Genomic DNA, 27,971 nt, shown 5'->3' with positions numbered 1-27,971 from the left:
TAATTATGCTGAAATGAAGTGACATCTGGCAGTTATGAGGAAGGTAACGGTGCCATTTTGAACAGAATCCTCTAATGGCCCGTCATGTTCGATCCAGTGACTCAGCACATAAATAATACTCTTCAGAAAATACACCCCAGACATCCGTCCTTGAAGTATTTTAAGTCAAACCCTCTTCTGCCTCTCAAATATCATCGAGTTGGGTTTTAGGTGAAAAATCATTTGCCACAATATTTTTGACAAAATTTGAGCAGTACACGACTATGTGCACACGCAAACAACTAATCTGTGGATCTAATACATCTTGCACATGAAAACAATAGGTCGACAATTTTTTTTGATGATGATGACGATGAGATACAGGCCCCTCTGCTTCACGTTGCAGGGTACGTTGTACCCTGTCCCTCTTGTCCCCCCATTAGCGATGCCCCTGATTATAGATATAGTATAAAACTTTATTACTATATAAAATATTGTATGTATAGCTACATTATGTGCAAATTAAAGTGTTAACTATGTATATTTTTAAATAAATAGGTGTAAGTGTATATAGTGTTTGTTCTTCAATGCAAGAGGAACAAACATGATGATGATGATATAAATGTTTGAGGGATAGTTCACCTAAAAATAAAAATTCTATTATCACCTTTTCAATGTCGTTATGAGTTTCTTCTGTTGAACATAAAAGAAGTTGTTTTGAATGCTGGTTGCTGAGACCCATTGACTTCCATCGTAGGAAAAAAATTACAATTTTACCTAATTAATTACTTTTCAATACCCCAGAATTAACATGCAAGAATTTTCTTATGGAACTCCCAAAAGTAAAGGGAGGAGGAAAAGCTGGCAGACAACACATTGCTTTTAGTATAGAGCTGAAGTATCAAGACATTAGTGCTGCCCATTACATTAATAACCACAGAAGAATGCAGGATAGCGCTCCTTCTCATACTTAAACCTCCACATCAAAGTTCCTGAGAGCAAAGAAGGTCAAGGTGCTCCAGGATTGGCAAGCCCAGTCATCAGATATGAACATTAATGAGCATGTCTGGGGTAGGATGAAGAAGAAGGCATTGAAGATGAATCCAAAGAATCTTGATGAACTCTGTGAGTCCTGCAAGAACACTTTCTTTGCCATTCCAGATGACTGTATTAATAAATTATTTGAGTGATTGCAGAGATGTATGGATGCAGTCGTCCAAGCTCATGGGAGTCATACACAATATGCATTCTTTTTCTACTGCACCATGACTTTATATTCTATAATGTACTGTATTATTTCTGTTAAGTGACAAGACTTTTGTCTAAGCAAAGTCAGACCTTACTGTCCTAATTAAAAAATTTAAAATCAAGGCATGATCATATTTTATTTAGGTAAGCGTAATCTAAAGCCATTTGCCTTTCATATAAGCCATTTCTGATACCAAATGATCAACTAGAAGTCAAATTTGTATTTGTTGTTCCTAAAACTTGGAAAGGCCACAATACTTTTGTCAGGTAGGGTATAGTTTATACCAGAGGTCATCAAACACCTGCAGAGTTTAGCTCCAACCCTAATCAACACCTAAAGAATCAAGGTGTTTTTGGTGTACTTGAAACTTCCAGGCAGGTGTGTTGAGGCAAGTTTGAGCTAAACTCTGCAGGGACTCTGGACCTCCAGAACCAAGATTGGTGACCCCTGGTTTATACAGTTTTCATCACTTTAGACCAGGGTTTCTCAACCTTTTTCACTTTGGGGCACACCTTCACGCTTAACATAACAGCCGATGTTTGACATTTTTTCTTAAACTGATTGTCTAGAGAAAATGCTTATTTTAAACCTTTATTGATTAGCAAAATATTTCTTTTGCTTATACTATTATTATCTTATTTTTCTACAGCAAAAAACAAAACATTATATATATATATATATATATATATATATATATATATATATATATATTTATTTATTTATTTATTTATTTATTTATTTATTTAGTAGAGAGAGCGAGAGAGAGAGAGATATTCTATATTAAATATAGAATATATAATAATATATATTTTATTTATTTTTTAAAACACACAGATTCAAAGCTCCTGAATTCTTCAGGTATTTTTTACAACTGCAGAGTTATTGGGCCTTTTCTTTAATAAATAAACCTGTACAGGACAACAGATGAAAAAAAAAAAGCTGCTGCTTTGAATTGGACTGACTACTATTAATCTATTTATCATATCCATTAAAAATTAACAAAAAAGTAAAATACAGTAAAAACACTCTGTTGGGTTTTTAGGATTTTATTGGAGTTCACTGACAGTACTGAACAGCTGTTCACTAAAACACTACCGCTAGATCCTCCTGTATGGGTGCGCGTCCGTTTTAAAACGCTCGCACTCTGATACGAGTCGGAGACATGAAACAGACGACTTTAGTCATCGTTACCTTTACATTTTTGTGACGATTTACTTTATACAGCTGAGCATGTAGTCTTAGCTGACGTGCAGCGGTTGGAAGTGCAACCACGGTTAAGTCTGTATTTTACAGTGAGGCTCTTTTGCACAGAGTCCAAAGTAATCAGTAACAGAAAACCGGAAATGCCATTACACCCATCATTTTTATATAAAACATATTCAATAATAAAATCAAATAATTATTGTACAACAATTAAGTTAATTTTAAGCTTTTTCGCGGCCCACCTGCTGAGGCCCACTAGTAGGCCGTGGCCCACCGGTTGAGAATCTCAACTTTAGACAACGGACACATTTTGAGAATGAAGCTGATGCAACTTGAAAATGAACTGTAAATGGCAAAGGTGTATTGCAAATCACTTTAGAAGTTTGTCCGCAAGCACAATGGAGCTGATGTTACTGTAAACAAACACTTGCCATCATCCCTTTAATACATAGTTCAACTGGTTTAGTCCAAAAATTCACAGTAGTTTTTGTGGTTGGGTCTGTTCGAGTTCAAATCATGTTCTCACCACAAACGGATCACTCCAATGTTTGTTTGAAAGCATATGTCCATATGCTTTTTTGTTTGTTTTGATTTTTGGAAGGCATTTATAGGCCGTTGACTAATTGCAGGAAGTTTAGCTATGAGACGTCATGAATATGCAGATATCACGTGTGTCTTTTCATGACCTTGTTTGGCGGAAGGTAATAAGGTTTGAATGGAATGCCAAAGGCATTGTGGGTACAGCGAATATATGATACACTCCTGAGAGCAGACCTCCCATGAGTCTCTGCTGCATAATGATATTGATGAGATGCACATCAGTCTTATATTACAGCGCACACGGACAAGGTCAGTGAGACAGGAAACACTACGCCAGCAGCATCTCATCTGCTGGATGCGTGAATGCCTCATGATGACCACTCTGAAAGACTTTATTCTGAACGTGAATCATCATATAATAAAGTTTATGGAGCAGAAACATAGTGCTTGTTAACAGAGAGCTGTTAAATTTCACTCTACACCTGTGGATCAGCGTGCGTCTTTGGAGAGCTGAGTTGGGTTTTCCTAATGATCACCTTCAGAGTCTTATTAACACCACACACACACATCTAGTTTTCTAGCCAAGTACATACTGAGCCAATGGGTGACATTTGTGAATGTGTGCGCTTTGTGTTTGTGTGTCCTTTTCCAGCATGTGGAAATCACATTCCCCTCTGAGCTGATTTCCCAGCCATCCACAAAACACACGTGTTTTCCCTCTTCTGTTTGAGAATGAGATGCGTTTAAATGCTAATGAGTTGACATTTGAGAATAGACAAAACATAAATAATCACCATAAGTCTCTCCTGTTTACTGCTTTGTAAACTTTGATGAATGGCCTTTATATGCTTTTAATGACAACAGTCTATTTCTCTTGTTATACATTGACAGAAGACACTGTCTATAGACGAATATACCTTTTTCAGATAATAGCTTCCATGTAGTGTGTTTTTTAGGAGTTTGTGAGTGCAACAGGTCTGCATGGTTTCATGATTATTAGAGTCACACTGTCTTCAAAAACCAAACCAAAAATTTGCAGGTAACAAGGGGTGTTCATAATGACACAATTATAATGACAGTCATGTTTATGACAGATTTATGACATGTTGTGTTGTCTTGATAATATCAAGTTGTCATGAAAAAGGTAATGGCCAGCCTGATCTCAAGAGAAAGCGTAAGTATTTTACGTTTTGTCAGTTTAGTGGCTAGTTTAGTGGAGTTCAGTCGTACGAAATTGTATGATTTTAAAAAGGAGGCGTGGCACCCAACCCCGCCCCTAAACCCAACCGTCATTGGGGGGAAACAAACATCGTGCCAAACAAACATCCTGTAAGAGCCATTCTGCATATCGGCAAATGAAAACATTTCTTTCAGATAAGGCTATAAGTGGTTTGATGTGCCGACTTCGGCTTCATCACTGGCTGCAGTCATGTCACACCTGGTATTGGGCAAGCTGCTGATTAACGTTCACGCGATTTAGCTCATAAATAGCATACAGCACCTTCAGCACCCTGCAGATGGCGATATCGCCTCAAATTAGCCGTGGTAGATTAAGATGGCGACTTGTCGCGCACAATCACAATGTAATGAGTAACGGTAAGCATCCGTTCAAATGCAGTGGAGTAAAGAGTACATATATTCAGTCAAAAATATAGTCAAGTAGAGAGTAAAAGTTGCTTATATTTTTAATACTCAGTAAAAGTACAAAGTAGCTGAAAAAATACTTAAGTAAAGTAACGAAGTCCATTTGCTTAAGTACTTTACACCACTGGCGGAAAAAAAAACTGCAAAAAAAGTACTCCCTGGGACGTATTTTGCGGTCTCCAGAAATGTATATAGAGGTACGTTTTCAGAATGAGCCTGGGTTGTGGAGTACACTTAAAGCTTGCATATACTTGCAGATTTGAGTGAGTTAATAGGCTACATTAGAGTAAACTCTGTCTAAACATTTTTATTATATTATAAAAAGTTTTTTGTGTGTATTTAAGTCCATTTTAATGATACTTTAAGGTAGCACTTAATAACGCTAAAGCACAAACACAAAGTACTTGATCATAATGTTTATTTAGTGTTATTAAGTATTCATTTAGCTAAAATATAAGTTTATTAACTGCTTAAAAGCAAATGTATCACTACATGTGTGTAAATCCAGATATACTCAAACACACAACATACAAGTTGACAATAAAGTATATTTTAGTTTAAGCAGTACACTTATATGTATAAATAATATGTTAAAAGACACACAAAGTACACAAAGACGTGCTAATATTTTCTTTACTTTTAAACACTGAGAATGAGCTATTCTCTTATACTCTTCCATAATAAATAACCTTTTTAAAACATGTTTTAAAAACAAAAGTGTACTTCTTTTTCACAAGGGCTGTCATTGTTAATGCATGATGATCACTGCTTTTTGTATTGAGCACTTGATTTGGAGGAGACCAGCATATTTATATAGTTATGTGCAACTAGACCCTTTTTAGATGCTGATCCAAAGACTGAGACAAAAGCCCTAATGAGCAGAAAGGCTGGCACAGAGCGCACTGCGTACTTCTGTCTGAAATTGGGGATTAGTGCTGGAACGCTGGAGAGCCGAAAACGAACCGCTCATGATCTGGGTTTCCAATGAAACAGCTGCTTGCAGGACGAAAAATATGTTCACTCTAAAAGTACAATAAAAATGGGACTTTTTTTATCTAAATTATTTTAGTAAATGAAAACTAAAACTATTTGTAAAAAAAAAGTTTTGTTCGAAACTACAATAAAATACAATTTTATTAAATACAATAATATTTAGCTAAAAATAAATAATCAGAAATCCTAAGCACTCATTCTGTGGTGGAAAATCTGACCTGCGGCTGTTTAAAACCAACTGTAGATGTGCTTTTACAGCCAAACACATCAAGCGTCAAGCACATGTTCACATGCAAAAACATTCACTTTCTATATAAACATAAAACATGTATTCTATCTTTTTTTATTTGCCAGGTAGTGTAAAATATGTATATACAGTAAAGAAGTATGATTAAATTCCTAAAAGTTTTTTGGCTTTATTCACTGAATTTGTATAGTTTTGAACAAGTACTTGTTCTTAAAGTACTTTTATTTTATTAAGAGGTTGGCACAAGTGTTGATCTTAGCAAACACATTTAGAACTATCTATGTCTATATTATTGTAAAAAATGCTATAGAAATAAAGATGCATTGAATTGAATTGAATTGAATTGAATTGAATTGAATTGAATTGAATTGAATTGAATTGAATTGAACTGAATTGAATTGAATTGAAGTGAATTGAATTGAATTGAATTGAATTGCAATGAAGGCTCATTCTGAAAATGTAGTCCTATGTACATTTCTGGAGATTGCAAATTATGTAGCCAGAGCTATGTATGGTTGCATTTCATCTTTAAAATGAACTCCAGGGGACAGTATGACGCCGTTCTCGCTAAACCAGCTGACCGCTTACCTGAATGTGGATGGCTTTTCCGCTGTTATTAGTTTGTCTGGTAGCTCAACACGTACGTTGGCAGACTTGAAATGCAGAGCAGAGTTGACTGTGACGACAGGCTTCAAGTCCATTGAAAGTCAGTTCCACAAAGCAGGTATAACAAGAACAGAAGCCAAAGAATAAAATAAATAAGTAAAAACCAGGGTGAGAATGTGGTAAAATCTGAAAACGTGGTTAAAAAACAGCTTTTTAATGGATTGCTTTACAAAACGCTGCGATTGGGTTTAGGGAAGGGGGTCAGTCAGTCAGTCAGAGTCAGTCAGTCTGTCAGAGTTAGTCAACAGCGGCCTCTGGTGGATTTGTGTGAGAATAGCAGACACAAATGGCACTCATGAGAGATATTTGAGATCTCACATAGCGTACACAGCAGCCTCTGTCGTATTCTGAAAAACAAAAACTGCAAAAAACAAATTGAATTAAACTTTTCTCGGATTGACACTGGACGTGTTCTGCTAAACTAGAACTACTAAAACTGAAACTATTTAGTGCAAAAACTAAATAGAAATGTGTTTACAAAATGAAACTAAATTAAAACTAACAAAACCATCAAATAAATGAACTAAATCCAACTGAAATAAAAAATCTAAATTTAAAAATGCAAAACTGTAATAACATTTCTTCCTTTTAAGAAGGTGCTGCGGATTTAAAAACCATTTGTTATTAGGTTAGCCTGCTATTTTCCGAAGGAAAATGTATGATTGCTTCAAATTACTTTAAAATTACACCTTGTTGCAACAATGTTCATCAAGCAATCAGAATCCATCATTAAGCAACCCAATAGCATACGTTATAATAATGCTAATTTCAGTTATCTGTAGGTTTCTGTGTGTTTTGTCACACATGAGGTATTCGGCAGCATTTGTTTGTCCTTTCTGCTTCAACACTCACAGTGAAGATCTGAAACCCTGCAGAGATCAAAACATCTCACACACACTGAGCACAATGACCTGCTCAATGTCACTCAGTAGGTCTACAAGCCTAATGTTCAATGACTGTGAGCTTGAAATTATGGTAAGCTCCTATAGGATTAAAAAACCTTAAAGAAACAATACAGCATACATCATTTATGTTTACCTTTCTTTATCCTCCAGCAGCTCCTTGTATTTTTGCATTTTGTCATGGCTGACTTATTGTATTTAATTGCCTGTCTTGAGTGAATGCGTGTAATTGCATTAGCTATATCAAAAATAAGCCAAGAAAGAACAAGCTTTATTCTTGGGACTTGTAAAAACTGGAAATGAGAGTATGTTTTTATACAATCGTGAAACAAAAGTTGGTTGGATGCATTTCCTTTTTCAATTGTAAATCCGATGTCTGCGGTGATCTAGTGTATTGTTGTCTTGAGTTGTTTGTTACCATAGTTGGTTACCACAATATAGTCTATTCATTGTTTTGAAAATGTTCAGCAGGTATGCTGTGACACTGAGTTGTCATGCAATGTCCCCTCAGTTAACTATTGCTGTTATAGTTCACATACAGTTTTTATGCATCCTTTATCCATGTCGAGAGACCAACTTGATGAGGGAATTACTTGACATAAAACAAATAGAGGTGACTTAGTCCCAGTTTACATTAATACGTTTTACTTTTAGAATGCAAAAGTTTTGCCACGGTTACGCCTTCTGTCCACACTACCTCAAAGTTTTCAAGTGCTGAAAACTAAGCGTTTTGAAAACGCTGAAGAGGCCATTTTCATTTTAAAATGTTGCTGCTCCGTGTCAGTGTTGATGGGGGAAAACAGAGACATCTGAAAATGGAGGTGTGGCTGAAGACGTTCACTAGCTGACTGGGGCTTTTTCTCAATATTAAGTAGCCTACACACAGTTCAGTCTTGCATCCTTTCCATGTAGGTTCAGACTTCGCAAGTTTAATATGGAAAACTCCAGAAGACATGTCAGGTAATCTTCAAAGGGAACAGTGTACTGTGTAACCTCATTCACATCACCCTGGTTGTTTGAAACATGATATAAGGAACTGCCTATTTTCATTTTTATATTAACAACTTAACAGACACAAAAAAGTCGCGTAGCTACATATTTCTATGACCGTCATCTTCACTGTATGCATATTTATAACAAAACAGAGCCTAAAACATAACTGCCTTCTTTCATTTTTATTGAAAAATATGAAAAATACCCTCTGTCTTTTGCTGAATAAAAGTTTTAATAATGGAAATCAATAATACAATACGTTTATACATTATAGGAAATAAAGGCAAGCAATCAGTCAAATGTGCAGAATCAGTGTAGATGGCTACATAAATTAATATACAGTATTAACTTATCTTTGTGCTCAGCCCAAACACGTTACCTGAGAACAAGTAATAGATTCAAAAGACCATTAGATAGAGACAAGATTAATTAAATATCATGTTTAACAACTATACTGAGATGAGATCCAGCAGTAGATCCTTGATGAACTGTTCGACGTGCGCTGCTCTCACCTGGGGAGGTGTGCGCAAAGAAAGAAAGAAAGAAAGAAAGAAAGAAAGAAAGAAAGAAAGAAGAAAGAAAGAAAGAAAGAAAGAAAGAAGAAAGAAAGAAAGAAAGAAAGAAAGAAGAAAGAAAGAAAGAAAGAAAGAAAGAAAGAAAGAAAGAAAGAAAGAAAGAAAGAAAGAAAGAAAGAAAGAAAGAAAGAAAGAAAGACACTTGAAAAGAGTTTAAGCTGAAAGGTTAAGGCTTTGATACATTCTTTAAAAAGTAACCCAAATTTAACCTTAATGTTTACTAATTAGGTCATGGAACTTTTTTTTGTTCCCTAAGAACCTGTTAAGAAATAGTTCTTCAAAGACACATTCTTATTTACTGCGAGAATCAGTTTCATGACTGTAAATACATTTTTCCACTCAGTGGCGGTTCTAATTTAAATGGCACCCTGGACGAAACCACCCCTAACATATCCTCTCCCCATCCCCCTAAGAAATATAAATATTTAAAATAATTATTATAAATACATTTAAATATATTTATTTATTTTCAATAAATATAACAATTTATTATTATTATTATACAATTATTATTCTAAATAAATAATAGATCCTAAATGTAACTGAAAAACAATGTAAAGACACAACTGGAGTAATATTCCAAGACTTTTGCATGAATATTAATTATGACAGTTCTATAGAATACAAAAAATATATATGTTTTATAGAATTATCTGTTGTCTTAGACCCGACTCATGGTCAAGAATTAATGTTATGAAGTCTTAGTTACCTTCCTGACTCATTATTCCTCCTTTCTGCTTCATAGCAATGCTTAGTCAAAGTAACATCATCATGATATGATATGAACTTTAATTTTGTCGACTTGCATGTCGACGCATATCAACGTGCATGTAAACAACTGGGATCAGGAGCAGCACGTGTGAGGTATGCGGGAATGGCTTTCTGCGCACATGCATCAATTTGTTTTCACCAGCGTTGTTTCCCATATTGCCCATGCCTAAATCCGCCACTGTTTCCCCTAAGAATTTTTTTAATTGAAAATTTCAACTGATCTCAAAATTGATTTATGTTGATTTCAATAAAGAATTTTTATTTTTAAGGGTGTTGCTGTTCTTCAGGAGCTTCGTTAGTATTCCAGTTGCAAACTCAGTTTAACGGTTGAATGTGCAAACAGTAAGCAGTAATGCTAATTTGGCTAACGCCTGCTTACCATCTTTTCAGCAAGTCATTTACATCTATACACTGCATAGTCAATACTCAGCAAGAAAGACCAGCATATTATGCACAATTAAGAGTCTTAAAAGCAGCATCCAATCAGTTTTGTCACAGAAGGATCCCACAATAAGCTCATATATGTAGCATCTTTGGGATTGTGTTTTATGCTAATACCAAATGTACAAATTGCAGCATTACATCTACAATTTCATGAAATCTACACAAATGAAGTTGGTTTGAAGCTTATGTTATTTAAACAGCAGATGTATTCATCCAGATGTACTTTGAAAAGCTATCTACAGTACATTCACATCACCTCACAGTTTTATTTCCTATACAGGAAGTTAGATCTGCATGCAATCTCTGTCCTAGCTATCGGGGAATTTTCAGTAACATTCCTTAAAGGTTATGTAAATGTTAGCAAAAAACATTATCAAAATATTTTTGGGAAAATGTTCTTCCAAAATTACATACTTGTAATGCTGAAAGAAAAAGGTTCTTAGAACATGATTATAAAGTGGATGGACTGTTCTAACAAAGTTTCTTACACCCTTCTGGGATCATTAATATGACATAACACTGAAACATTATGAAACCATTTTGAATAATGCTATTATAACCAAAAAAGTCAATAATGTTGAGGGTAATTTATAAATTGAAAGTTTCAATTGATCTTAATAGTTATTCCTTTTGATGCCAATTAAGAATCTTTAGTTTTAAGGGTCTAGTTGTTCTTCAGGCGCTTCTTTAGCAAAATCAGTATAACAGTTGAATGTGCAAGCAGTAAGCAGTAATGCTACTTTGGCTACCACCTACGTACCAGTTTTTTAGCAAGTCATTTACATCTTTACTATGCAAACCTGGGATTATAAAGACAATACTTTGCAAAAAGATGTTCTACTTTCTTAGAACATCAATATAAAGTAGATGGACTATTATAACAAAGTGTTTAATACCTTTCTGAGATCATTAATATAACGTGAGGCCTTTTTCAAATAATGTTATGAATAGCTATGTCCCAAATTGTAACAAATTTTTGTGTTTTTTAGGTTGGTTCAAAGCAAGATATACTTTGATCTAATGTTAATAAAGATATAGTTTTCTACTTTGTACTAAAGTAAAAAATATATTTAGTGTCTTTATAAAACATAATTTTTACTTTATCTGAATGGATTTTATTTTCTTAATCCAAATAATAGTATTTTTGATTTTGACTAATTAAAAATGTATGGTTTGAAAGGTAAATTATCCTTTGAGAAAAATAAATAGCTGTAACAAATTACAGTTTTTTTTTTAAGTTGGTTCGAAGTATATTTTTTGCCTTTTTTTAACATACTGAGAATGTTAGGGTAACCTTTGTAATGTGAAGTGGATGCTTACAAAAGGAGTGCAGATCTAAACGCAGGATTATTAAACAGAAGGGTCAGGCAAGCCAGAGTCGTAGTCAAATATTAGGTATGTAGTCAGAAGCAGGGCCACCTCCCTCACTACCTGCGTCCTCGGCTATATCCACGACCATCCACCCAGTCTTCAATTTCATCCGCGACACCCCCCTATCCACACCCAACCCCCCCCTCACCCCCTCCCCCCTCTGGTCCTCACTTTGCTAACGGGTCACTTTCGTTTTCACCTTTCGGGTTGAGGGCGGCGTGATCGTCCTTTGCCTACAGTGGCAGTTCAGCTTGCTCCGGCCCTGGTCAGAAGGCACGCAGCAAACAATATAAAACAAACAAAACAAAGCAAAGTTCAAACACAGAAGGCCAGGCAAGGCAAGGCAAGGGAATGCAGGGCAAAGAAAGGAAAGGAAACCACGTCATAATGTTCACAAACAGTACAACAAGACTCAGCACCATGTGTGTGGGTGTGTTTGAGAGGTGTATAAATATGTAATTACTCCTAAACAGCTTCAGCTGTGTCTGTTTGCAATCAGGCCAGATGTGTGAGTGGTGCATGACTGGATATGTAGTTCTTTTGCTGACAGATTTGTAGTTCTCCAGCGATCTGCATGGGCTAGATCGCTGGTGACTGTGACTAACATTAACATAATGCGGATGAAATGTTCCAATAGCATTTAAATAACAGAACATAATTAAAACATGAGGCTGAAAGTTTATGAAAACATTTTGAATAACAGTATAATAATTAAAAAATTATGATACATTCTTTAAGAATGTACAAAATAAGGTTACACTATATAACGTAATGAGAACATTAAGGGAATGTATTTATAATCCAAAATTGTTAGCTGGGCTAGTGTCCTTTGGGTAGTCCTTTGGATTCCTGCAGCTTTGCCAAAATGGTCTATTTAATAGTTTTCAGCTTTTTGACTGCCGTGGAGACCTGGAGGCCAAAACATCCATTGAACTGTCAAGTTTACATTTGTTTCAAGCCATGAATATTTATATCAGCTCTTAAAAGAAGAAATGCAGCGTGTGAGCAAACGGAAAGTTTGAGGATCTTGCATTCTATGTACAGCCATCAGAGGTGGTTCAATAATTTAAAGAGACAGTTCAACCAAAAATGAAAATCTGCCCATATTTACTCACCCTTAAGTTGTTCCAGTAAAACATTTTAGTTTTTTATTTACATTTCTTTTTTGTAAGACTGGGTATCTGAACAGTTTCTGGTCCACAAATTACATTTTTTTTTTATAATTGGATACCCTTAACTTTTTGGTTACCGACATTTTTCTACTGTAAATATCATCCGTATTTTGCTTTTCGTTTAGAAGGTTTTAACATGCTAATTATAACATTATGCTGTTATGCTATTTTACAACATGTTCGCCTTTGTTTATTTTGCATCATCAGTGAGGTGTATAACGTATATGATCTTTCATTATCACTTATTACTGAGTTCTTAGTATAAACCTGGTAAAAATGAATGGCAATCAATGGAGTCAGTGGTTTTAGCCTCAAGGTGGGCATCCCTATAAGGTCATGACTTTACAATAAAACAATGATTAGATACAAGTTCATGTTCATGTTATTTGAGCCATTTTTGCTTTTTTTAAAATCTTTTTACCGTTAATAGTATTTGTAATTGTTCTAAAGTGCATTTGAAAGGTACAGAAGCTTTTTATGATCTGTCTCTGCTGCATACTTATCAGTCTGTCCGTCTGCTCCACAGCTCAGGTGAGACTAATTGTTTTGAAAACGATGGAAACAAAAGAGTTTTCCTGTCACCATCTGTCTCGTGATCCCAGCGGTGTGCCCAGTGTGGCCACAGCAGGAGAGTAATTAACTGATCATATGACGAAAACACCAACTGTTTTACATTCAACCTGCACCAACAGCGCAACACATGACCTCAAACTTTATAAGTTGCTTTACTTCTGCAGTTCAGAATTTAATATTAATTATATATTTTATATGATTGGCTAAATGATGGTGGACAATAACATAGAGAACAGAAGATCACAGAAACGTGAAGGTGATAGATAGGACTGTAAATTTGAGTCTCTTTGGGCCTGTTTACACCTGGTCGCTTTATGCGTTTTTTTAATGTTTTTAGATCGGATACCTGTCTAATTTGTGAAAATGATTCCATTCCCATACATTTGGCTACATTATTGTGTCACTGCTAAACACTAAAACACAGGTGTCAAAGTGTTCCTGGTGGGCTGCAGCTCTGCACAGTTTCATTCCAACCGTAATTAAACACACCTGATCAAACTAATTGAGTCCTTTGGGCTTGTTTGAAACCTACAGATACAGTAAGTATGATGAAGCAGGGCTAGAACTAAACTCTACAGAGCTGCAGCCCTACAGGAACTTAGTTCGACACCCCTGGACTGAAGCATCAAATAAACCACATTTATTTAATTATTATTACATAAGCTGTGCGGCATGGTGGCTCAGTGGGTTGCCTCACAGCAAGAAGGTCGCTGGTTCGAGACCCGGTTGGGCCAGTTGGCATTTCGGTGTGGAGTTTGCATGTTCTCCCCGTGTTGGCGTGGGTTGCCTTCGGGTGCTCCGGTTTTCCCCATTGTCCAAAGACATGTGGTATAGGTGAATTGAACAAACTAAATTGGCTGTAGTGTATGAGCGTGTGTGAATGTGAAAGTGTATGGGTAATTCCCTTTAATGGGTTTCGGGTGGATGGGCATCCACTGTGTAAAACATACGCTGGATACGTTGGCTGTTCACTCCGCTGTGGCGACCACTGATAAATAAGGGAAAAAGCCGACAAGAAAATGAATGAATGAATGAATGAATGAATGAATGGTGTTAGATGATGGTGATAGGTATTAAATAATTTTAAACAGGAATTAATCTTCCTATGTCTGTGTAAATCTACTTAATTGGGCAAACATTGATCTAATAACCGACAATCCACCTGTAATGTTAAGTGGACGCTGGACAAAGGAGGTGCGGATCCAAATGCAGGGTTTGTTATGCAGAGACTGTGGAATTATCCACAGTGTACACAGGAGCAAACAGATGTGTAGAGGCAAGCCAGAGTCATGGTCAATACACAGGCAAATGGTCAAAAGGTAGGCAGCATACAACAGAGAAACAAACAAGGCGAGGGTCAAAACCGGTAAGGCAAGGAAAACGTGTCATAATGTTCACAAAACCAGTATAACAAAACTCAGCCAAGTCTGTGTGTTTGTGTGCTGTATAAATAGTCCAACTAATCAGTCTTTAGGCAGCTTCAGCTGTGTGAGTGTAAACAAACAAGATCAGGAACTGGTGTGTGGTGCATGACTAGAACTTCTTCTAGAACTTCTTGAAATGGCGTATTTTTAGTTTTTATTAAAACGTGTCTTTTAAAAAGAAAGTTATGTTGAAAAAAGTGTGTGTAAACAACTAGAATTTGCTTATTTTGACACATTATTTAAAATATATGCCTAAAAAATAACTAAATTTAAATTTTTTAAGTAGAATTAGAAAAAAAATTCTTTAATGTTTAGCCCTATATATATATATATATATATATATATATATATATATACTGTATATATATATATATAATAAAACTTTTGAGGCTTTTTATCTTTTTGTGAGAGGCTAAATTTATAGCTAGTTTATTGTTAAAAAAAATGACAATTATTTTCAATATTTTTATACTGTATTACTTCTTTGTCTAACAGTTAATTGCACCATTGTTGTATGTTGTATTCATATAATATCAACATTTCTAGTGATATATACACTTTGGTCATGTTTACACAGATATGAGTTGTTCTAAACCCTATTACTATTAGATTCCTATTCAAAAATTATATTATTATATTTACAGTGGCTCAGTAGTTAGCACTGTCGCCTCATAGCAAGATGGTTACTGGTTAGAGTCCTGGCTGGGCTAGTTGGCGTTTGCATGTTCTCCCTGTGTTCGCATGGATTTCCTCCAGTTTCCCCCACAGTTCAAAGACATGCGCTATCGGTGAATTGAATAAACCAAATTTGCCATTGTGTATGTGTGTGTGTGTGTGTGTGTGTGTGTGTATGAGTGTGTGAATGAGTGTGTGTTGGTGTTTCCCCAATACCGGGTTGTGGCTGAAAGGGCATCCGAGGTGTAAAACATATGCTGGAATAGTTGGCGGTTCATTCCGCTGTGGTGACCGAAGGAAAATGAATGAATAAATGTTGTATTTACTAATTATGATGAGCAATCTCTTGCCACTCGACAGAAATCGTGTTGAATCATCTGTAAACATAATCAGCAAGACGCTTTAGTGTTTAACAGCTGCTTTATGCAGTGTGTTTATAATGATTTGCTTCAGAATTAATCACTTTTTTCTTGTTTAAATACGTCCACTCAGATTTAAAGTACACTAAATGCAGGGTTCCATGCAATTCATGCATGTTGTCCCAACACAAATCAAATGACTTAACCTAACACATTTAAGTGGATTGAACATAAACAATTAAGTTGTCCTTAAAAAAAATATCAAGAATTGTGTTGCTTCAGCTAACTTTTAATAAGAAATTTGACAAACAAGCAGCAAAATCATTTTTTAAGTGTACCTAGGGTTTGCTAACTACGCAAAACTTGTAAATACTGTGGTTAAACGTGATTTGTCCACACAGGTCGATTAGAACAGGAAATCACTCGCTCAGAACTATCATTACGCACAATAATGTCTTGTGATTTTACACAGCCCAAAGCGATCAGGTGTGTTCTTGCATATTGCACAAGACCGCTATGAAACACACACACACTCACATTAGCTTCCTGCAGGCTACGTTGAGTGAGCAGTCAAACACATTGTTGGCGTGGTTACAGATAAACAGACATCATCTCATGACATTACTGAAGCCGTTGACTGGGCATGTGCGAAATGAATCAGGTGGGACTGAGACGCGAGGGATGTGTGATAAGACCTGATGAAAACTTCCTGAGTTCCTTGAAACCTGCCACACCAGAACTAACATTTGAGGAACAATGGCAGCTTTGAGTTTCGCAAGTGTATGTTTTCTCTAGTGTTTAAGAAAAGGGTTTCGTGAAGAGTTCTTGTCTTTCTGAAAAAGTGTTAAAGAGTAAGATAATATATTAGTTACTTCTGGAAGGTTGAGGCTTCATTGAAGTCCAACACGTTTTCAATTCTCACTTGTTACATTTTGACACTTTAGCTTTTTTATGGATATATATATTTTATGGATACCTTCAGCATCATTTTTTTATTGTGCTGTGCTCTCAGAATTCAGTTCAAAACAAACACTCTTTATTGCCATTAGAAACAATGGGATTTCTTTAATGATGTTAAAGAGGTTTAATATGTATTAATTAGATTCTAAACCTTACCATTTCGTTGGAGTGCAGTGAGTGCACGATTCTGTGCTTCTGAATGGCTGTATTTAAATTTCTGTTGTGTTTCGTCTGGTGCAAACAGCCAAATTGCTTATCACTGCAAGTCTCCTCACATAGCGTGTTGTTAGGACACGGGGTTACAATGCAAGCTGCTCACGTAATGTTATGTTCATAATATTTATATTATTTGCTAAATAATAACCACCTCATGTGGAACTTGAATCTGTGTCTCATTTCGGAGTCTGCTAATGTCCACCGGAGGTTGCATTTCGTTCATGGATGCATACTTTAAGAGCCTTCCTGACTGAATGAATCACACCAAGGCAACCCGGTGTGCTGAAATATAATTGGCTAAACTGGAATTGGGCGAACAAAGACAGACGTTCCGGCACGTAATGCACATTTTCAAAATCAGATTATCTGACCGCAACATTGTTTTTCAGATAAACAAGAATGTCACTTAGCATGTTTCTTAAATATCTACAAACATATTATAGTATTTTATCCTTTAGAAAAGTCAAAAAATTACATACAGCACCTTTAATGCTTTATAAGCTCTATTTGCCAAATGGTTTGTAATTTGAGCATTCCAAGATAGTTTATTTGTTTGTTTGTTTTTAAGCTACGAATGACATGGCATGGCTGTACTTTTTTAAAGAAGAGTTGTATGGTTAGATTTAATGGTTTGGCATTCAAACATTTAACTCTTACTGAAAAAAAAGCTGTTTAAAAGAGCAAGGCTCTTTGTGAATGTGTGGGTGTAAATGAGTGTGTATTGGTGTTTCCCAGTACTGCGTTGCGGCTGGAAGGGCATCCGCTGCGTAAAACATATGCTGGAATAGTTGGCAGTTCATTCCACTCTGGCAATCTCTGAAATAGAGACTAAGCTAAAGGAGAATGAATGAATGAATGAATGAATGAATAAATGAATGTATGAATGAATGAATGATATATTTGCTTATTATGATGAGCAATCCCTAGCCATAAGACAGAGATCATGTTGAAATGAAGCCTAACAATATTGGACAACTTTCACATTATTTGATTCTAATAGTTTTCTATAGCATTTTATTTCTGGAGAATATCTTATTTCTTCTAGTTTGGCTGGAATAAAAAACAGTTAAAGACAGTATTTTAGCCCCCTAAAGATTTTTTTCAGATTGCTACTGAAAAACATTGCTACCAACCAAAGTACTAATTACTTGCCTATTTAACCTAGCTAAGCCTTTAGTTAGTATAAGTAATTTTATTTAGTTATAAACTGTAGTTATAAATAATCTTCTCTCGATTAAACATAACTTGGGAAATGTTTAAAAAAGAATTTAAATTCACAGGAGGGCTAATAACTGTATATGTCATAATTGCTACATTTTACTAAAATGTGTAATTGTATGTTGATAAATGACAGCAAAGTGATAGCCAGGCTTTAAAAAGGGATGCAATGGTCCTACTGTACCAAACTTTTATTCTGTATTTTAGGAGTTGAGAGTAAGAATGTAATGAAACAAAACATATATAAAACATATGCTGGATAAGTTGGCGGTTAATTCTGCTGTGGCGACCCCAGATTAAAAAAGGGACTAAACCAAAAAGAAAATGAATGATATGTTTATATACCCCAAAACCCTTGCATGACTCAAGGTGATTTTTTTATAATGTACAGTTGAAGTCAGAATTATTGACCCCCCTGAATTATATGTATATCGATGGTTTGTTCTGTAGATTATCCAAAAATATACAGCTTAAAGGGGCTAATAATTTTGACCTTAATATATATTTAAAGTAAAATATTTAAATTTAAAACTGCTTGTATTCTAGCCGAAATAAAACAAATAAGACTTTCTTCAGAAGAAAAAAAATATATTAGACACACTGTAAAAATGTCCTTGCTATGAGGATGTGTCACAAAGGAATTTTGGAGCACTCACTGAGTCACTAATGAAGCTGCAGTATGATTCAGCAGTCCTCGCTTGTCAGAACATCGGGAACACTGTGTTTTTACACCTGAGATTAAAAGCCGTTCTCAAGGAACAAGGTATACTTCGGTATACTTTAAAATAGCACTATTTAATATAGGATTTTTTTGAGCAGTGGGCTTCACTGCATTGCTGCCGGACCACCCTCATATGCAGCAAAGGAAACTGCTGCTCCAGCAGATGCATTAGAGGAGGTGGCAGGTTTGCATTGCAGCATAATGCAGTGTCTGCGCAGAGCCAGCGTCTTCAGTTTCGTCCCACCAGCAAAAAAAAAAATGAAATGGAATCAAATCGATTCAGCGGTGCCCCTCAAAGCGCTCACACAGAGAAACACTGAGCAATGCTGCATTGCAGTGATGCATCTGCAGTGGCTCCATGCACAGGGTTATTTTTAGGGTGTGTATATTTTAAGACCCATTGCGTGAGGTATTCTTACAGACACAGAATTTCAGTTACTCTACTATCACGAGACTAAGCCTGCTAACTTTAATGTATTATTGTAAAATATTAAGTTATTCAATTTATACTTGAATGTGTTTTTTTAATTAATACAGTCATTAACAGCAATGATAATAACAATTTTCCTTAACACTGACTTAAGTCAGTGTGGACAGCATGAATGAGAAACACATGAAATAGAAAGTAACACAGTTTATAAGCATACACTATATGCACAATATTAGAGAAGTATAAATTGTGCCTAATAAAATAAATGTAAAAACATAAAAATATTCTGTAGTTACCTACACTCACCGGCCACTTTATTGGGTAAACCTAACTAATATCAGGTTGTACCCACTTTTGACTTTAGAACTGCCTTAATCCTTCATTGCACAGATTCAACAAGATCCTTGAAATATTTGGGTCCATATTGACATGATAGCATCACACAGTTGTTGCAGATTCATCGGCTGCACGTCCATGATGTGAATCTCCCGTTCCACCACATGCCAAATGTGCTCTATTGGATTGAGAACTGGTGACTGTGGAGGCCATTTGAGTACAGTGAACTCATTGTCATGCTCAAGAAACCAGTCTGGGATGATTCTCGCTTTATGACATGGCGCGTTATCCTGCTGGAAGTAGCCGTCAGAAGATGGGTACACTGTGGTCATAAAGAGATAGACATGGTCATCAACAATATACAAGTAGGCTGTGGCGTTGACACAATGCTTAGTTGGTACTAATGGGCTCAAAGTGTGGCAAGAAAATGTCCCCCACACCATTACACCACCACCACCAGTATGAACTGTTGATACATGGCAGGATGGATCCATGCTTTCATGTTGTTGTTGATGCCAAATTCTGACCCAACCATCTAAATGTCGCAGCAGAAAACGAGACTCATCAGACCAGGCAATGTTTTTTCCAATGTTCTATTGTCCCATTTTGGTGAGCTTGTACAAATTGTAGCCGCATTTTCCTGTACTTAGCTGACAGGAGTGGCACCCGGTGTGGTCTTCTGCTGCTGTAGCCCATCCGCCTCAGGGTTGGATGTGTTGTGCGTTCAGAGATGCTCCTCTGCATACCTCTTGTAACTGCTGCCTTGTATCAGCTCCAACCAGTCTGGTCATTCTCCTCTGGCCTCTGGCATCAACAAGGCTTTAATGCTCACAGAACTGCCACTGACTGGATATTTTCTCTTTTTCTGACCATTCTCTGTAAACCCTAGAGATGGTTGTGTGTGAAAATGCCAGTAGATCAGCAGTTTCTGAAATACTCAGACCAGCCTATCTGGCACCAACAACCATGCCACGTTCAAAGTCACTTAAATCACCTTTCTTCCCCATTCTGATGCTCAGATTGAACTGCAGCAGATCCTCCTAACCATGTATACATGCCTATGTGTGTTGAGTTGCTGCCATGTGATTGGCTGAATAGAAATGTGTGTTAACGAGCAGTTGGACAGGTGTACCCAATAAAGTGGCCAGTGCATGTATATCTTAGATGACATCTTAATACTTTCTCCAACACCATTGTATTCAATCACTTAAGTTTTAATAATGGAGATCAAACTATAATGTATTCTGGTCAAGTGAAGACGGGTTGAAATCTTTGCTCTATTTATTAAGCTTGTGGTTTCATTCAAATCAAACATTAATTTATTAATTTTCTTTTAAACTTAATCTCTTTATTAATCTGGGGTTGCCACAGCGGAATGAACTACGTGAACTGATGATTGTGTACTTTGCAGCTGTTAATCCTGAGAGGTTAGTTTTTGGTTTAAAATAGGTCAGGATTACTGAAGAATCGTCATTCGGTAGAAAAAGACAAGGTCCAGGATCAATACAGTGTGAATTACTTTTGAAACATCCAGCTGTGTGATAAAGCTGTCAAACTACAAACTCCTTCTTTGTGAAGTTTATTTATAAACTAAACTAACGAGAGGATCACATGCTTATGATAGCTTGCAGCCGGTCCCACATAATTCAATTGATGATTTATCATCAGACGATTCCTGAGCCACTATAAATACCCTTAGTTCCATATAACAGCCATCTTCGTTTTGAAGAATCCCCCACCCACCCCTACTCCTTCTTTCCTAGGGTAACACGGTGGCCCAGTGGTTAGCACTGTTGCCTCACAGCAAGAACATCACTGATTCTAGTCCTTACCAAGCCAGCCAACGTTTCTGTGCAGAGTTTACACGTTCTCCCCATGCTCACATGGGTTTTCCCCGGGTTCCCTGGTTTCCTCCCACCATCCAAAAAACATGCACCTTAAGATAATTGACTAATCAGAATCAGCACCATAGACATGCTCCTAGTAAATAGTTATTTCTTAAGAGCAATTACTATCTGTTCATTAGCTACTACAGCAGGGGAGTTCTCGAGATCTACCTGAGCTCAATCTCCCCTCTTGCCTTGCAAACGGGAGGGAGCCCCAGGCTCGTGGATCTTATGAGCTCAGGGCTCTCTCCTGGGACAGCATGCCAAACAAGCTTTATAATCAATCGTCAGCTGTGTGAACTCTTGAATTTTATGTTTATATTTCTTTAGCTAAAATTTTATATTGAAAACTGAAAGTTGCCAATATGTATCTGAACTCTGCACATACAACCAAGTGGGGTTGGGATAGTTCACCTAAAAATGAAAATTGTGTCATCGTTTACTCATCCTTCACTTATTCAAAACCTTTTTGAGTTTCTGTCTTCTGTTGAACACAGAAGAAGATATTTTGAAAAATGCTGATAGCTGACACCCATTTACTTTTAGAGCAATTTGTTTTCTACTATTGAAGTCGATGGGTACCAGCATTCTTCATAATATCTTCTTTTAGGTTGAGCAGAAACACTTTAAAGCTACATGAGGGAGGATAAGTTTTTAATTTTTAGGTGAACTCTCCCTTGAACCACTACCACCACCTTTTACATAAGGAATTTTCTTTTGATTTCCTTCTTTATGACCAGGTCACCGTTCATTAACATGTGAAAAGACTCAATCGCAAGCATGAAGGTTGCGAAGCAATCCAATTTTCCTCATCACTCATGTATATTTGTGGTGTCTTCGCTGTTTTGCTGCCAGACTTTGACCGCACTGAGATGTGCTGCTATACGTGAGATGAATGAATCAGCTCCTGTCTCTCACCTTGAAAAGACTCAAATGTCCTCCTGCTGTTTTGCTGACAATTCCACTTCACCGAAGTGCCCGTCAATGTGAGTGCATGATGCCAAAACGCCAACATTACATGAATGGCGTCTATTTAAAATCTTGTCGTTCTACTTACAGTCTTTTCACGAGACGTTCTCTTTCAGGCGCTGACGGTCAGTCGTATGCAAATGCGCATCACTTTCCATTCCCTTTGAAAACATTGAACACTGTTGCGATGTGAAATGAGCTTGATCACTAATGCTGCAGGTTTAATGGGAGTGAAAAACGGCAATTAGATTAACGGGACAAAAGCAATCTGTTACGCTGTCAATTATTCATGCAGCGCTGGTTGTCTCAAACATCAGCAGTTCGGATGGTAAAGATTGAATTACATTGAGCTCAAAGGCAGAACGTCTCCTGCTTCAGTGGTCACCTGATGGGGTCCGTGACCTATGAAATCAGAACGAAACTAACTCGATTATCTGTCAGGATTGAAGGTTGAGTCTTATTCTAATCTGCTCATCTTCATACCAGTAGCCTCCAAACATCCCCAACGTTCAGCGCCTCATGTTCTGTATTGACGGTAGTGCAGAGGGGAAGTCAGGGCGGCCGGATGTGGTCACGTATTCCGGCCCATAAATGAGAGTAACTTGATGTCAGAGGTGGTTAGAGATGGCTATCAATATTTCCTAGTGGAATTGGCTTGCTTCTAAAAGCAGAAAATAGAGCCATTAGTATGTGGAGTCATGAAGGAACTTTGGGAGTTTTTCGCTGGAATTCACGCTTGGTTTGTCAGTCTTTTCAAGTTGTATTGTGGATATGTGTGTGCTTCAGGTATGCAGACAGGGATAGTAACTTGAATTTTTATTTTAATGGAATCTTCTTCAGGAAGGAAGTTTAAATGGGCTATATGCACAGCTAGTGTTATTCAGTCAATGATGAAAGGTTTATGTGACTATTTTCAGTTTCATAAGGTTTCTTTTACAGCATCGATGTTGTAATATAATTCCAATATAATCAATCAAATACACTTAAGAATCCGTTTAGTTGTTCAAGCGTAAAAAGAGATGAAAGACTGTTTAAACACAGGCACCGTCATTAGCGGTAGGATAGCGCAAAAATTGAAAATACTGGGGTAAAATTTATTTCCATATTTTAAAGACATGGTGTGGAAAAATAGAATTGGATGCAGAGCTTCTTGTTTGTTCTGCTACCCACTTTATATTGTATTAAAGCCAGGCAGTGAATATCGCTGTTTTTTTAAAGAAATCAGATCGTGAACGTGGCAATTTTGTGAGGGATGACAATTGACCGGAAGCCCTGAGGCAGGCTGACTGAAATTAAAAGTCTGTTTGTATATACCCCATTATGTTTTACAGTATGTTTTACTCTCAGTTGGTACCAAATATTTTGGAAATCAGTAGCCATTGGCATCCAAAAATACTATGGAAGTCAGTAGCTACTGCTTTCAAACAATCTTTAAAATGTCTTCTGTGTTCAAATGACAGTTTTCATTTGCATGAATTGTACCCTTAAATTTGTGACCCTGGAGAACAAAACTAGTCTTAAGTTGCATAGGTATGTATTATGCATTGTTTAAGTAAAAATAATATAGATTTCTATTATATTTTTTGTTTTAAACCATAAGACTTTCAGAAATAAACGTACAAAGTCTGTCACTGGGGCGGCACCTTTTCAAAAGGTACACTTTTGGATGATACATGTGGACATTAGTACCTTTAGGGTACACTTTTGTACCTTTAAGGTTCCCTTTTGTACTTTAAAGGTTCACTTTTGTACCTTAAAGTTACTGTGGGGTATACATTTGGGTCACACTTTATTGTGATGGTCCATTTGTTGAATTTAAGTGACAGTGACATTGCATCTACATGACAACTAATTCTCATTAGATTATAAGTAGACTGTTAGGTTGGGCTTAGGGTTGGGGTTAGGGTTAGGGTTAGTGTAAGTTGACATGTAGTCTTATAGTTTGTTTTAGTCAGTTAAATGTCTGTTGAAGGAGCAGTATCAACAAATAATAAGCAGACAGTCTACTAATACTCAAATGGACCATCAAAATAAAGAGTTACCCAAATTTGCACTTTTCAGGTATTAGTATGTACTTTTAAGGACCTGAACAAAAATGTACCTTTTGAAATGGTACCGCCCCAGTGACAGATTTTGTACCTTTATTTCTGAGAGTGTAGAATATGAGGTAAACATCATGTTCCATGATGTCATATTGTAAATTCCTTTCCGTAAATTTATCAAAACCTAATTATTGAAAAGTAATATGCATTACTAAGAATGTAACAAAGACAACTTTAAAGGTGAAATAAATAAATAAGTAAATATAGTAAAAAATAACCCTGATTTTTCAACACGGCAAATAAAAAAACTTATTATTTCTGGCTAAATATCATTTTCCAACCAAAAAAAACCCCCCTCAAAACGGCAATAGATTTACATGAAATTTATCAAAAAAAAAAATAATTGCGTCAGGCTCTTTTATAATAAAATATGAAGGCAAAATTGGATGAAATGCTACTTTTGGGACAATGCAATAGATTTATTCACAGAGATCAATTAAACTATGCCAAGATCAGTCACTGCACTACAAAGTGAGAAATCATATCAAGATGAAGGCATAAGTGTTCTGTGTTTCACGTTGTTCTTGTTTCTATGTTTTTTTTAAGTATTAGTTTTCTGCTTTAGAGACATTTTAATGAACTTATCTATGGTTTATACTATTTTTGTGTATGTGTTGTGACATGTATTTATTTATTTATTTTTGTACTTTGTCCAATGCTGGCCATCTTGACCAGGACTCCCTGGTAGACGAGATATTGTATCTCAATGGAATATTCCTGGTTGAATAAATAAATAAATAAATAAATAAATAAATAAATAAATAAATAAATAAATAAATCTCAATTTCTTAAAATGTACAATTATGACTGGTTTTGTGGTCCAGGGTCACATTAGCTGAACTTTATAGTATCATACTGAAAAAATGGCTGTCAAATATGTACTTTCCAAATGAATATTAATTTCTTTGACATTTCTTTGCATGTCAAGTAGCAATGCTTTTGTAATTACATACTTTTAATGAAGCAATTTCATGAGTTCACTGCTTGACGCTATAAGCATGTTTGACATGCTATCCTGGGAGAAAACCCTGAGCTTGGAGATAATTGAGCCCAGGGCTCCCGCCTGGTCAGTTAGCATGTAAAGGGGTCCAAGATTGGGTAGGTCTCGAGAACTCCCCCTGGTAAATGAGTAAAAGGAGGAGAGGGTGTGGAAGAGAGGATTCTTATTATTATTGCTGATTACGGATGAGGGACCAGCTGCGATCAATCATATCACATGCTCCTCATAAATTATTTTGTAAAACTTCACTTGTATGTTACATATTAAATTACAAAGATTCACTTAATTTTTAAGTGTAACATCAAAAAATACAGCAGTTAAAATTAGAATCATGTACTTTAAAAGCATATTAGTTTGTCAACATCAAACAAAATCATTAAAATGCACTTTTGATGTAAGTGTATTGTATGAAAGTGTTGATATAATTGACATCTGAAGCTACAGTTTTTCATATATCATTGAAAACAGTTAAGCGCACACTTTTCCTAAGGGTTGGCCAGGTTGTGACGACTTTGATTGCTCAAAAGCTGCATTGATGATGCGTCCGAAACGCAATGCCAAACATGACGTGCGCAGGGAGGTCGTGAGCTGCCGTAGAGGTGCTCATTTAAAAATGTTGATGAGCAGGGACTTTGCAGACCGGCGTGGATAGAGGAAGTGCAGAGGAAGGCAATAGATCCAGTGTGCTTGGGCTAACAGTTTGTCATCGCAGTGGTTGTCGACACACAGGAGTGATGCGCTTTCATATATTGAGAAATTATCAAAATGCTACAGGTACGGCGTAATATTATTTACAAGGTTACTTGAGTGGCTTTAATTTTGATAATGTTACTTGCTTAAAACTAAATGTGTACATTGCATGCATCGTTCACTGCTGCTTTGTTGGATGTATCTGAACAGAATTTTAGTGAAAGATATTGAGCCTGCAGTTACTTAAGTAGCTGAAAAGAGTCAGCTTTTCTAATACTTTGCATTTATTTTGTGAAGGTCATTTGGATCAGATGCACATATTGTGCATGTCATAAACTGCAGTTCAGGTGTTTCACTTCTCCATCTCAGATTAGCGTTCCTTAATCAGATGCTTTGCAGTAAAACCTCTCCTCCTCAGTGCACTTGTGTGTTGTGTTCCTCTGTGCAGCAGCCACCAGCACCACTCCCTCGGCCAAGACATCCAGTCACGTGACGCCCTGCAACGAGAGCGAGAAGGAATACTGTGTAAACCATGGCAAATGCTTCACGCTGGAGGTCACACCCGGCAACATCAGGCGCCTCTGCAGGTATTGCCGCAAATCCGCATCTATATTTCATGTCGAACACAGAGTAATGTAGCCTGCTATTCACACTGTCATTCTGCATGTAGATGTTTAAAGGAGCTGTTTTCATTTATTCACTGTTTTTTTAAATTGCCAATGAGTGAACAGCATTTAATAAACCTTAAGGGAACAAGATATTTTCCTGAAATCCTACATTGTCTGTGAAAGCCTGTAAACTTTTTTTATAAAAAGAACTTAGGACGTATTTGCCAGGAAAATCAAAGGTTTTACAGACGCTCCCGAGAGCATCTTTTCCATGCTATGACACAAGAAATGAGCCCTTCGAAATAAAGCTGAAAGACCTATTCTGTACTGCAGTGAATTAATTCAAGTAATTGTCTCACACATCCAGATCTATGTAGTTTATAGTCTCAAATATACTGCAAAATCACAGAATTGCAGCATCCTAATCTTAAAATTATGTATTCTTTTTGTTAAGAAAAAGTACATACTTATGAGTGTGTAACAGAAGAGTATGCATGGTCATTATGTTACTTAGTTTGTGCCCTGTTACATTCTTAGCTCTTTCATGCAGAGAAATCTCTTCTGGTGATTGCGTACAGTAATTATGCTTTAAGGCTAATGATTAATTGTGTCTTCACACTCACAATTAGGGGTTGTTTTAATCCAACGTTGGTTTAACTATGGATTAAATTCAATTAATCTTTTTTTATAGCGTTTTACAATGTTGATTGTATCAAAGCAGCTTAACATAGAATTTCTAGTAAATTGAAACTGTGTCAGTCCAGTTCTCAGTTCAGTGTGGTTTAAATTTCACTGATATAAGTCCAAACACTGAAGAGCAAATCCATCGAGTGCTTAAAAGTTTACATTGTTGTTGCAGATTAAATGTAATTTGGAAAACATGAAATATGTATTTTCCGTTTGGTTAAATTAAATTTAAATTACACTTTTTTAACCCAATGGTTGGGTTTGTCCATGTTTGACCCAATGTTGGGTTACGATAACCTAGCATTTTTAGAGTGTATGTTTGTAATTTGTTAATACTTTATATCAGTCTTTGGAATTCGAATTGAATC

At 36.3% G+C, this 27,971-nt stretch overlaps 1 protein-coding gene across 8 annotated transcripts in view; it reads left to right on the top strand.

Moving 5' to 3' along the window:
- Positions 1-27,971, top strand: part of LOC130235728 (pro-neuregulin-1, membrane-bound isoform-like) — a 196,319-nt gene that overhangs the window by 143,146 nt on the left and 25,202 nt on the right. For 7 of the 8 annotated variants that reach the window (XM_056466158.1, XM_056466155.1, XM_056466154.1 and 4 more), the window contains exon 4: positions 26,757-26,895. In XM_056466158.1, the coding sequence (XP_056322133.1) occupies positions 26,757-26,895 (139 nt within the window). Of the gene's footprint in view, positions 1-26,756; positions 26,896-27,971 lie in introns of those variants that run through there. The other variant, XM_056466161.1, reaches the window with a different exon arrangement.

The sequence above is a fragment of the Danio aesculapii genome, chromosome 10 (assembly GCF_903798145.1).
Source record: "Danio aesculapii chromosome 10, fDanAes4.1, whole genome shotgun sequence".
Taxonomy (NCBI): domain Eukaryota; kingdom Metazoa; phylum Chordata; class Actinopteri; order Cypriniformes; family Danionidae; genus Danio; species Danio aesculapii.
This window is presented reverse-complemented; position numbering and strand designations above follow the sequence as displayed.